Consider the following 12,645-nt stretch of genomic DNA (forward strand, 5'->3'; position numbering starts at 1 on the left):
AGAGACGGCACCGGAACTCAGTAGTCATTTTCACAAAACTTTTATTCATCTTTATTCATCTTCATTTAAGCATGCACTTCTAGAAGGGAAGACGAGGCCGGTGTGTCCCTCTGCAAAATCTTCACCCCTTTGTTAGTTACAGCCAGCTTTATAGAGGTATCCCCATCATAAAACCCCCCTACGGTGTGCTGCAAACTCTGTGTCTGTGTCTATGTGAGTGCTCGTGTGTGACTGTGTACGCATACCTGTGTGTATGTGTGTGCGCGTAAGTGAGTGTGCGTGACAGTTAAAACACTGTGGGTGTAGATGACTCCCTAGAGGTCATAAAAAAACCATTTCCCTTCCAGACCACAGTTATCCAGGTCAAATGTTGAGACCCCCACCCAAACATTCTCTGGGGAATTTCCTCTCAGGATTAACTCCACTCTGTTTTACTTTCACAGTTCAACTGGGGAGGGTCTCCTATACTCTGCTCCTAAATTCAGGACACCATCAGGCCTTTATTACATTGAGGGCAGTGTCAGTGTCTCTACAATAATTCTAGATTCTATGTTAACACATTTCTAAACTCTAAAATAAGCTAAACATTTCTACAAGCCGTTAGCATCATTTCAGTGTTTCAGTCATAAAAACACTTCCTGTCACTGTGGTGGTTACAGTGACATCATGCAGTTTGTGCTTTGACCTCCAGAGGGCGACAAATCAGCACAGACAGAGAGCTCCATTCAAACTTTGCTGCCATCAGTAATAATTCTTCAAATATAATCATCAGTGTTTGAGCAGCTATGATATCAGGGACAATCTAGACATGTGTGACAATACTGAACATGTCACATGACACACCTTAAACATCATGTGATCCACTCTCAGTCTGCACTTTCATTCATGACTTCAACAGGTTGAAATGAGCTTTGAAGAAACATTCAGTGAAATAAATCTTTCATGGATTCATGTGAGCAGCAGATGAACTTTGTACCAACAACATCTTCAATAACAGAGTCTGAATGAAGCTCAGGTGTTGATGCTGCTCCCTGATTGGACGGTTGGTTTCAGCTCTGCTCTCAGTCTTTACTGCACAGCTGAAGGTAGAAAGTGTGACTGGATCTATAGACTGGAAACAGAGAAACATGCTGAACATTTGAAGCTTTGCAGCAGAAATGTTCATGTTACAAATACAGCAGAGCTGATCTGGGATCAGTGTGTTCACACCTGCAGCTACAACAAGGTTTCATGTCTCCACACGTCAGCATGTGAACTTTACTCTGACTCAGTCTGAGCAGTCAGACGGCATATTTTTAAAGTTAACACATCAGCACACACAGAGCTGAGCCCCTCCCACCTGTGCTGAGTTTCAGGTGGAGTCCCGCCTCCTTCCAGGAAGCAGCTCACCTGTGTGTCCGTGTTTAGTGCCCAGGTGTGGAGTGGAGCTTGTTGTTGGTGTGTGAAGAAACTGTAAGTTTGCTTTGTTTCCTCCTTTAACAGTTTGTCTTTAGGAACTTTACTGTTTGTTCAGCTCATGTTTGAGTTCTTCACAAAACAAACTGTGTGTGTTTGTATTTCCGGTCCTTCCATTAAAGTCAGTGTGTAATGTTTTCCTGGCTAACATCAGCTGTGTGCAGCTTAGTTCAGCACAAATCTGCCGCTCCATAGTTCACGGTAACGGACTCACAGCTGGACCAACGAGGCCGAGTGTGTCCGCCACTCTGAGCTACGTTCGTGTTTGTGTACTTGTATTTTGTACTTTGTGAGTTCACTCAGAGCCCACAGAGGACGCAGCGTACGTGATGACATCACAGCCCTTTACCTCCTTTACTGTCACTGTGATTAATATTTACACACGAGACACCTGCAGAGCTCTGACGCTAAGCTAGCCACACAGCATGCTAACACTAAGCTAACGCTAAGCTAGCCAAGAACCCAGAGTGACGTTAAAGCTGAGTAAGCGCTGACCCCAGACCAGCACCGTGATAAATTGAGCTGCAGCTGCTGAACTTGAACAGGTAACAAAGTGATGAGCAGTCAGGCTGCAGGTTTCTACCTGTTCATGTTTCTACAGCAGAATCACTTTGAAGTGTCTTTGTGCTGGTTTCATCTTTGATTTGTGTTCATAAACACTCAGAGAAACATCACGTGACCTCATCAGGATCTGTGTTGGTGTGTGGGGCTGTACCTCAGCTTTATATTGTTACATGCTCATTTGTTCATTTTACACAGTAACATGAAAGTAGTGTTATGAGGAGTAATGAAGTAATGTACTCCATTACTTTTAATTAAAGTGTTTTGTGTAATATGTGTAATAATAACTTTTTTGAGTAATGACCAACACTGATCACAACAAAGAGGAAATGCCTCCAACATGCGCAAACATTTGACCCACAACATGCAGTTAATGTGCACAAAAGTGTCTATGCTCCAGATGTCTGTGCTCCAGATGTCTCAGATTCCTCCTTGAAATAAGTGTTTATATTGTTGTTATATTGTTGACCCACTATTGATCATGTGACTCATCACATGATCAATGGTGAGCCTCTCTTTCCATCTCAGGTTTAAATATCTGGGACTCTCCACCCTTTGGCTTTAGAGCTGAAGAAGCTTCTCGGATGAAACGTCTTCCAGAAACTTAAAGACGTCTCTTTTCTCTCCGAGCTCCTTAGATCACATGACCTGGATGACTGAACCTAGAGACATATTGACCTGGTTTCTAGGTCACATGACAGGTCAGAGGTCAGCGACTGTAACTCATTTACTCCTGTTAATGTGAACTCACTGAGTGTTTGTGGTTTACCTCTCAGACTGACTGAAGATGATGATGGAGGAAGAGGAGGACAGAGCAGAGTCTGCAGTGTCCAGCTGTCTGTCTGTGAGGAGTGACCGGTCCAAAACTCGAAATCCAGACTTCAGTGCTGAACCTGGACCAACGAGGTCAGAGAGCTGAACTCACTGAGTAACAGAAATAATTCTGCACTGACATTATAATCAGTGTTGATTCTGGTTGATTTTCTGACTGTGTTTGTGAGCTGAGAGGAAATGAAAATGAGTTTGTAACAAAAATCAGTTTTGTCCAGTTTTCCTGTAAAAAGCTGAACTCTAACCTAAGAGGACTGTTACTGACAGGAAACAGCTGCATTATCTGCAGTCTGTGTCATCACAGCTGTTTCAATCATGTTTGTGTCTGCAGAGGTCAGAAGTCACAGTCTGCAGGGTCCAGCTGTCCGTCTGTGAGGAGTGACCGGTCCAAAGATTATAATCCAGGCTTCAGTGCTGAACCTGGACCCACAAGGTCAAAGAGCTGTGATGACTCCTTTACATGTTTGTGTTTCCTGGATAAATATGACCTGAAACATCCTCAGATTGTTACAAAGATTCATTAAAAAGAAAACAATGAAAGAGAAAAGATCCAAATGTTAGACTTGGTCATTTGCTGTTTGAGGACAGTGATGCTCATATCTGTGGGGAATGTGTGACCTGAGTGGGTTCATGTTTGTCTTTAAAGAACAGAGCTGCTCTGATTCTCTTTGTGTCTGATCTGTTAAACAGTCTGAGAGGTCACAAAGAGACCCAGCAGCTAAAGCCTGGATTATACTGGCTGCTGTTAACTAGACTCCATCAGGACAACACTGAACGACAGTGGTGTGGATGTAGTGGATAAATCCCACCATACTGATGCTCAGATTTAATCACAGGGAACAAAACCAGATGTTACCTTCAGATTGTGACCTTTGGAGTGGAGGATGCAGATTTCAATAGAGAATAAATGTTGTTGTTTTTCAGCTGTGAAAAAAGAATCTAATTTTCTGAACTTAAGAATTTATGATGCTGGAAAAAACATGGAGACTATAACACAACATTTCCTCTGTATTCATAGAATGAATGTAAAACTGTCAGACATTCATTAAATATGCAAAATGTCTACAGAAACATCAGAGGGTCAGATGTGAAGCACTCAGTGATTTTGATCAAATGACTCATCAGTTATTGATCTGTACTACACCGATCTATCACGTTAGTAAAGCTGGTGTTCTGGTGGTTGAGGGAGACCTCGGATCATGTTCTGGTTTTGGAGCAGTGATCTGCTGATGGGTCAGTTTAATGAGGTTCTTCAAAATCATCCCTGACATCACCACTGAAAGGACGTCCATAAACTTAGTAAAAATGGCCCATATTTTCACAATCTGAGAGTTTAAAACTTGACAAAGTTGATTCAGATGAAGTTATTTGAGCAGAAACTCTTGGATCTTTATCCAGTGTTGATCTAATCCATCATGGTTCCTCCACAGAGTGAACCAGCAGAGCTCAGAGGTTCCCAGTGGTCAGTCTGCCCAGCAGCATCAAACACAGCTGGACTCCATATTTATGGTCTGTACATGTACAACAACTACTGTTACATCTGATCTGTTCACAGTCATCTCCATACTGCTCTTTGTAGACCAGTGGATTGTCAGTGTGTCCAACATGGATCTGATGTTTGGCTCCATGATTTCAGTCTGATTGGCTCATTCATAAATATTCTGTTCCAGCTGCTGGAGGACAACATCATCACTTTTGTGAAGAACGAGCTGAAGAAGATCCAGAAGGTTCTGAGTCCAGATTACACAGAATGCTTAGAGAGTCATAGGAGCAGCAGCAGAGAGGCATTTGTGAAGATCACAGTGGACTTCCTGAGGAGAATGAAGCAGGAGGAGCTGGCTGACCGTCTGCAGAGCAGTAAGAGGAATTATCTAAAAATTTAAACTTTTGGATAAATGAACGTTTTCCAGAGATGGAAGATGGAGCAACATGTTTTAAAGATTAGTTCTTTTTGGAATTGAGTGTTTATTTTTCTTCTCATTCAGAACTTCAAGCTGCAGTTTGTCCCCGTTACCTTAAATTCACCCTGAAGAAGAAGTTCGAGTGTGTGTTTGAGGGGATCGCTAAAGCAGGAAACCCGACACTCCTGAATCAGATCTACACAGAGCTCTACATCACAGAGGGAGGGACTGCAGAGGTCAATGATGAACATGAGGTCAGACAGATTGAAACAGCATCCAGGAAACCAGACAGACCAGAAATAACAATCAGACAAGAAGACATCTTTAAAGCCTCACCTGGAAGAGATGAACCAATCAGAACAGTGCTGACAAAGGGAGTGGCTGGCATTGGGAAAACAGTCTTAACACAGAAATACACCCTGGACTGGGCTGAAGACAAAGCCAACCAGGACATCCAGTTCATATTTCCATTCACTTTCAGAGAGCTGAATGTGCTGAAAGAGGAAAAGTTCAGCTTGGTGGAACTTGTTCATCGCTTCTTTACAGAAACCAAAGAAGCAGGAATCTGCAGCTTTGAAGACTTCCAGGTTGTGTTCATCTTTGATGGTCTGGATGAGTGTCGACTTCCTCTGGACTTCCACAAAACTACAATCCTAACTGACCCTAGAAAGTCTACCTCAGTTGATGTGCTGCTGATAAACCTCATCAGGGGGAAACTGCTTCCCTTTGCTCGCCTCTGGATAACCACACGACCTGCAGCAGCCAATCAGATCCCTCCGGACTGTGTTGGCATGGTGACAGAGGTCAGAGGGTTCACTGACCCACAGAAGGAGGAGTACTTCAGGAAGAGATTCAGAGATGAGGAGCAGGCCAGCAGGATCATCTCCCACATCAAGACATCACGAAGCCTCCACATCATGTGCCACATCCCAGTCTTCTGCTGGATCACTGCTACAGTTCTGGAGGATGTGCTGGAAACCAGAGAGGGAGGAGAGCTGCCCAATACCCTGACTGAGATGTACATCCACTTCCTGGTGGTTCAGGCCAAAGTGAAGAAGGTCAAGTATGATGGAGGAGCTGAGACAGATCCACACTGGAGTCCAGAGAGCACGAAGATGATTGAGTCTCTGGGAAAACTGGCTTTTGATCAGCTGCAGAAAGGAAACCTCATCTTCTATGAATCAGACCTGACAGAGTGTGGCATTGATATCAGAGCAGCCTCAGTGTACTCAGGAGTGTTCACACAGATCTTTAAAGAGGAGAGCGGACTCTACCAGGAAAAGGTTTTCTGCTTCATCCATCTGAGTGTTCAGGAGTTTCTGGCTGCTCTTCATGTCCATCTGACCTTCATCAACTCTGGACTCAATCTGATGGAACAACAACAAACAACCTCCAAGAAATCTAAATTATTTAACAAACTAAAAGTTCAATCTCTCTACCAGAGTGCTGTGAACAAGGCCTTAGAGAGTCCAAATGGACACCTGGACTTGTTCCTCCGCTTCCTCCTGGGTCTTTCACTGCAAACCAATCAGACTTTCCTACGAGGTCTGCTGGCACAAACAGGAAGTAGGTCACAGACCAATAAGAAAACAGTCCGGTACATCAAGGAGAAGCTCAGTGAGAATCTGTCTGCAGAGAAAAGCATCAATCTGTTCCACTGTCTGAATGAACTGAATGATCGTTCTCTAGTGGAGGAGATCCAACAGTCCCTGAGATCAGGACGTCTCTCCACAGATAAACTGTCTCCTGCTCAGTGGTCAGCTCTGGTCTTCATCTTACTGTCATCAGAAAAAGATCTGGATGTGTTTGACCTGAAGAAATACTCTGCTTCAGAGGAGGCTCTTCTGAGGCTGCTGCCAGTGGTCAAAGCTTCCAACAAAGCTCTGTGAGTACATTTGTACTCATGTCTTTACTTTTAACATCCAACTGTGTCAGTAATTTATTTCACCAGGATTTCTGTCTTTGTATGAATTTGTATCCTAAAGTTTTGGGATTTCTCCAATACAACTGTAACCTCTTTGATGCCTCCAGAACTCGGTGTACTCGAGACACTGAATTCACCATAAACTCTGATCATCACTGCTGCTGTTATGTTATCAGTCTTTGTTTAAAAACTTAGGATGCATGTGCCTAATGTTGTGATACTTTATATTCACATGCATGCTCCTAGATACATTTCTACTGCAGGTCTATTTTTAGTCACAAATATTGGTGAAACACTTGCTTTTACATGCATGGTGGGTCCTGCATTAAAGAAAGCATTTGAATTACTCAGTGAATCATGGCAGCCAGAGAAACATCATTAGTTCCACTTTAAACTAAACTCTGCTTCGGCCTTCCACAGAGTGTTTGTTGTTTCTTTGTTGTTGTTGGCCTGCTCTCTCTTCTCTCTCCAATCTGGTTGCAGCAGATGTTTGTCCCTCCCTGAACCTGCAGACTTGGGTGCAGCACCTCAGTTCATCTTCAGTCTGAAACCAGCTATTTTAGCTATATCCCCTAAAGCACACCTTCCCTGGTTATCTCTGCTGTGGTTGCTATAAAATTTAATCTTGATTAAAAAAAAAAAAAAAAAAAGAAAAACCTCAAGTCAGACTTGATGCCATTTATTGGCAGCATGGTGCCTGTTTGTTAGTCTTTGATGATAAACTGCAGTCTAAATCAAACCTTCTGACTTTATGCATGTATATATTCTTCCTGTTCACCTTGGACACACAACAGCTCTCTGTTTGTTTTGACTGGATTTAGAACACAATTCAGATCAGCCAACAAATATTTAATGTGGTATCTGGGAGGAAAAGTTAAAAATCAGCTCGAATGGCCTGTACTAGCTGTACTGTACTGTGTACTGTACTGTACACAGCCCAGAAGATCACTGGCTGCCCTCTGCCCAGCCTGGAGGCCATTGCGAACTCCCGATACCTCAGCAGAGCTGGCAATATCATTAAGGACTACTCTCACCCCAGTAATCAACTGTTTGAACTATTACCGTCAGGCCGACGGTACAGGTCACATAAAACCAGGACAAACAGATTCAGGGATAGCTTCTTGCCCAGAGCTATCACCATAGTAAATAAGCACAAAACAATCAAACCTGTTTAACCATACTTGCCATTGTCTCTATACTATGCTGCTATTCATACTATCATTATATTATGCTGCTATCCTGTATATATTGTACTTATTTATTGTCTGAGCACTACAGTTGTCATATTGTACTTTTTATATTTTACATTTATATTTATTTTGCTTTTTGCACCAAGGGAGTGGCACTCCAATTTCGTTGTACTTTGTACAATGACAATAAAGGCTATTCTATTCTATTCTATTCTACTCTACTATATGATGGCCTTGGTTGCACTACATTGATGGCCATGCAGGGTGGTTCACTCCTTTGGCAAGAAGACCGAGGAGTGAGCCACCCTTTGTCAAAGCTTGGTCATTCAAGCTCACTGTTTTCCCCTTGTTGGTTGATGATATTATTTTTTTTTACCTGACTTATAGTCATCATTGTCTTTAAATTAACTCACACACTGCTGACTGCTGTAGCTTATCTGGCTGAGCAGGTGACCCATATACTGAAATTTAGAGTCGTGACTCCAGGGCCTGGTTTGAGTCTGCCCAAGACCATTTCCTGTTTGTCATTCTCCTCACTTCTCCCTCCCTTCCTGTCTTCTCTGTCCTATACAGTGAAGACAAAAAGCCTCAAGTTCTGAAAACTCTTCTCCTTCATCATCTTCCAAATCATCTCTCTCATCTAAAATCACCAGTATTCTCTGAGTAGAGAATCTTTTCACAATCTTGAATGATAAGGGTCCAAGTGGGTAAAGTTAGTAATTTGTTGTGTTCCTATTTGCAGCTGGGATAGATTGTGAAAAACTCTCAGCTGCCAAAATTACATCCAGTGTAGAAGAAAAACATTGAGTGAAGTGTTTGTTTCATCATCCTTCACAACTCATCAACCAGGTGTCACAAACTGCAGCAGGACAGTACAAAGCATGTCATACTGGATGGCTGCAACAACCAGAGTTTTATCTACTTTTGTTATTTCTTGACAGCATGAGCGTAATATTTACTGAACAGAGTCGTCTTCTGTAATCTTTTCAGATTCAGATTCAGAACAATGTATTTATTTTCAAGGGGCAATTAGGATACTGACCTTGCCAACCGTACATACAATACACAAACATCACATTGGGGAGACAGGTCGGGCTAGGTAGCTGGCCGGTCAGCCGCTAGAGCAACGACCCGGAACCAAACAGCAGAAAATGCACAACATCTGCAAAGATGAGGAGAAAAAAGAACTCCCCCCAGACTGAGCTCCAACAGGGAGATCAGTTTGAGAACAGAAAAAAAATGACCTTAGCGCAGAACACATGAAAAGTCTTAATACGCCATAGAAAATCATGACAAGCAACAGGGATGGGTAAAAGGTGAGAGATAGCCGGTGTAGACAGCGCATCCGGGCCTGCAGCATATGCGCTGGTCCCCTCAACCCACCGTCTGGGAGGGGATAAGCATGCTTAGGATGGGAAGGAACAGTCTAAACACCGTCTATTATCAGGGCGAGATTTGTTATGTTCAGCTTCAGCCTTGAAACCACAGCTGGTGCCAGTATGTTGGCCGCATGAAATGATGGTGGTATTCTTTGGTGCGAACAACTGCATGTCAATTTCACAGCTGATCTAACAGTCCGTCACTCGTCTCTCAATGTCCTGTTGGAGAGCCACGAGCTTCTCCAAGAGGTTATCAGTTTTGCGCTCAAAGAGCAAAGTCGAAGAACTCACGACCGCCATGAGCTTCTTCAAGATCTTATCCGTGCTGCGTTCAATGAGCCCATTTTGAGAAGTCACGACCCGTCCCATCGTTTCAGTCACAGCGGGCAGCCTTGTGGGATTTTGAACAGCTGATTCCGCGTTCTTTAATCTTCAATAAGCCAGGGCCAAGCCAGCTCAGATCAGCAAGAACCCTTTGCTGCTGTGAATGTCCATGCTGCTATATTTCAGTATCAGGCTCTAAATGTACAAATGGATCTAAGAAGATTTCCAATCATGTTTCTTCTAGATTTACAGTTTGTTTTCATGTCTTCTGACTCAGCAGGTGGAGCTTACAAGGAGTAAGTGCTGATATAGAAGAAGAGTTGTGTTTTATTGAAACTATTTAGTTACTCAATTATTGTATTGCATGCTGCCATTAAAACTGTTTCATTTGACTGATTTAATTAATTTGTTTGTTTGTTTTATTCCAGACTGAGTGGCTGTAACCTCTCAGAGAGAAGCTGTGATGCTCTGTCCTCAGTTCTCAACTCCCAGTCCTCTACTCTGAAAGAGCTGGACCTGAGTAACAACGACCTGCGGGATTCAGAAGTGAAGCTTCTGTCTGCTGCACTGCATAGTCCACATTGTACACTGGAAACTCTCAGGTCAGGATCCAAACATATCATTACATGAAATTATTGTATAAACAACCAAGCTTTATAGAATTGGCAGGTGAGCTGTGAGATTCATAAATATGAGGTATATTGGTATTAAAGATGACTAAACTTAAACAGTAGCTGTGTGAGTTGCTTTGTTTACTCATGTGTGCTGATGTTGTGAATAATTTAAAGCTGAAGTAAACTTGTAATGAGTCTGAAGTAAGTGTATTTGGAGATATTTATGTGTTTACTAAAGCACAGGAGCAGGAGGCTGTGTGTAGCATAGAGGAACCCAGACCTCAGCTTTTTCTCCTGGATTCTGTTGCTGCTGTTACAGTTTCCCCTCATCGTTCCCTTCAACAGTCTCCTCACTGTAACAAATCAAATTGTTACTGTATAGATTCACGTCTGAATGTTGCCATGTGCTATTAAAACTAAAAGTGATGTTTCATACACCCACGTTGTTCAGTCACACAGTAACTGATGGTAAATAATGTTTGTGTTGAGCACAGTGTACAGGTCAGCTGCTCCACACAGATCTCAGGTTTACATGCTGGAACAGTTTGTGATCATGAAGGATAAACCTCACTTCCTCTTTGTTTCATACAGATGCGACATGAACAATAACACATTCATGAAATTCTTTTAGGAACACAAACACTATTGTAGCTGGAGAATATATTTGAATGTAGGATAATGTAGGGGATGATAAACAACAGTAATAACTAACCACCACCTCACCATTTGGGTTGGTAGCTGCATGAAGTCATCTTCTTCTTCCTCCATTTCTACCTTATTAACATCAGATTAAAAGCTGCACAGAGACAGGCACTGGACATGTTTAGCCTAGCTTGGTACAAGGACTGGACATGGGGGAAACGGCTCTCATCACTGGATCAAAACATGAAAACAAATCTGAAGTAAAGTTTTGTTGAAGTGAACTGTGGTGGTGCCCAATGTTACCTCTAAGCTGCGCACGTGCAAGTGCGCACTGCTGGCACGGTCTCTGTGCACAGAATATCTGTGTTGCGCACAAAAAAAAAAATCAAATCTCAATTGAAATTAAAATTTAAACTTTAACAATTCTGTTTTGCAGTGTTAGTCAGTCAGTGACAGGCTGCTCCCGTATGGGATTAGAACAATGCCACCTTATCCCATAGTCCAGCCAATCACGCGATTCACATTCGTATATACGCAGCTAATCAACTTCGCTGACAGGCTATGACAGCGTCCTTATGTGCCAACGCCGGTGTTTTAGCGAGCAAAGCGGCTGATGTGGAGTGAAGGCACGTTAATGACAACATGTACAACCATTAGAGATGTGAGCAGGACACATGGAATAATTGATGGAAAAAGTGTGAACTTTATACCAGTTTTTAAATTGTGTTGATCGGCCAAGTAAAACCAGAGTTATGATAAAAATATCTGCAATGTTTGGTTTTCTTCCTGAATAGTATCGTTGTTTACAACAACGATACTATTCAGGAAGAAAACCACTATTCAGTATTTATTGCAACAAACTTTGGTGTTTGTAAAACTCAGTAACTTTTTTGAAGAAGTAGCTATATAATTAATTGCCCAACATTGGTCATTATAGCTTGTATTTCGCAGACAGAGTTACAGACTCTCTCCCAGACCTCAGACTCATAATACAAGTCAGAGCTTTATAAAAATAGAAAGTTGTGTTTTCAAAATTGGAGTTGAACTTATTTTTCCTTCCAATAGTGTTAACATACTACAGAGGTCATGAACAAGATTTTTTTTTTTTTTTAATTTTCATTGTAAGTGGGCTAAAGCAGTTAATTAAAAGTAGTCTAACATAAATTTTGTAATTTGATTACTTTAATAAACCATGTAACTTGGATGGATTGGATGCTGGCGTGACCACAGTGCACATGTCTGCTGTTGCTCACAGTGGTCCAAGGGATGCTCAGGGAGTGTGTTCGCTCAGACACATGAAACATTAGAGGGAACATTGGCGGTGACTGGCAGGGAAAAGGGGAATGATAAGACTTACTGTAAATATAATTATGTATGTAATGAAAAAGGAAGAACTAAAATGTTCCAGCTGAAAAAATGAAATCAGTTTCAGTTTTTGAGCTCTGTTTGTTTTCTTTACAGTTCCAACCTTTTATATTGAAATGAGCTGCTCATTCCTGCTTAGATGACCTGCATAAAACAATACAGAGCACATTGGGCTGAATATGGAAAGGAAGCATTACAGTACAGCTTGACTGAAGCATTAAAGTCTCTGATATGAAATGAGAAATGAAGCAGCCAGAGCTTTGTCATGAGTGGAAATCCACTGTGACTGTGAGCTGCTGCTACAGCCTCCAGATTAGCCAGCAGCTCATTCTGCTCAACATTTTCTCACCAACTTTAATGGAAGTGTGATGTTTTCAGCTGGAGTGATGGTCAGGGTGGCCTCCCTCTCCTCTTCTTCTCCTCTTCCTCTTTCATTTGTTAAGCCACTTCAATTCAATT

The 12,645-nt window shown here is 42.2% G+C and overlaps 1 protein-coding gene across 12 annotated transcripts in view; it reads left to right on the forward strand.

Annotated features, from left to right (window-relative positions):
• Positions 1-12,645, forward strand: part of LOC146490513 (protein NLRC3-like) — a 241,437-nt gene that overhangs the window by 160,972 nt on the left and 67,820 nt on the right. For 3 of the 12 annotated variants that reach the window (XM_085153048.1, XM_085153050.1, XM_085153039.1), the window contains exons 1-7: positions 602-1,452; positions 2,793-2,922; positions 3,179-3,280; positions 4,278-4,356; positions 4,518-4,704; positions 4,833-6,633; positions 9,994-10,167. The exons of 1 other annotated variant lie outside the window; for it this stretch is intronic. In XM_085153048.1, coding sequence (XP_085009174.1) covers positions 2,804-2,922; positions 3,179-3,280; positions 4,278-4,356; positions 4,518-4,704; positions 4,833-6,633; positions 9,994-10,167 — 2,462 coding nt within the window. In that variant the 5' untranslated portion in view covers positions 602-1,452; positions 2,793-2,803. Of the gene's footprint in view, positions 1-601; positions 1,453-2,792; positions 2,923-3,178; positions 3,281-4,277; positions 4,357-4,517; positions 4,705-4,832; positions 6,634-9,993; positions 10,168-12,645 lie in introns of those variants that run through there. 8 more of the 12 variants (XM_085153041.1, XM_085153040.1, XM_085153044.1 and 5 more) reach the window with 6 other exon arrangements.

This window comes from Neolamprologus multifasciatus, unplaced genomic scaffold (genome assembly GCF_963576455.1).
Source record: "Neolamprologus multifasciatus unplaced genomic scaffold, fNeoMul1.2 chr03_unloc_1, whole genome shotgun sequence".
Classification (NCBI taxonomy): domain Eukaryota; kingdom Metazoa; phylum Chordata; class Actinopteri; order Cichliformes; family Cichlidae; genus Neolamprologus; species Neolamprologus multifasciatus.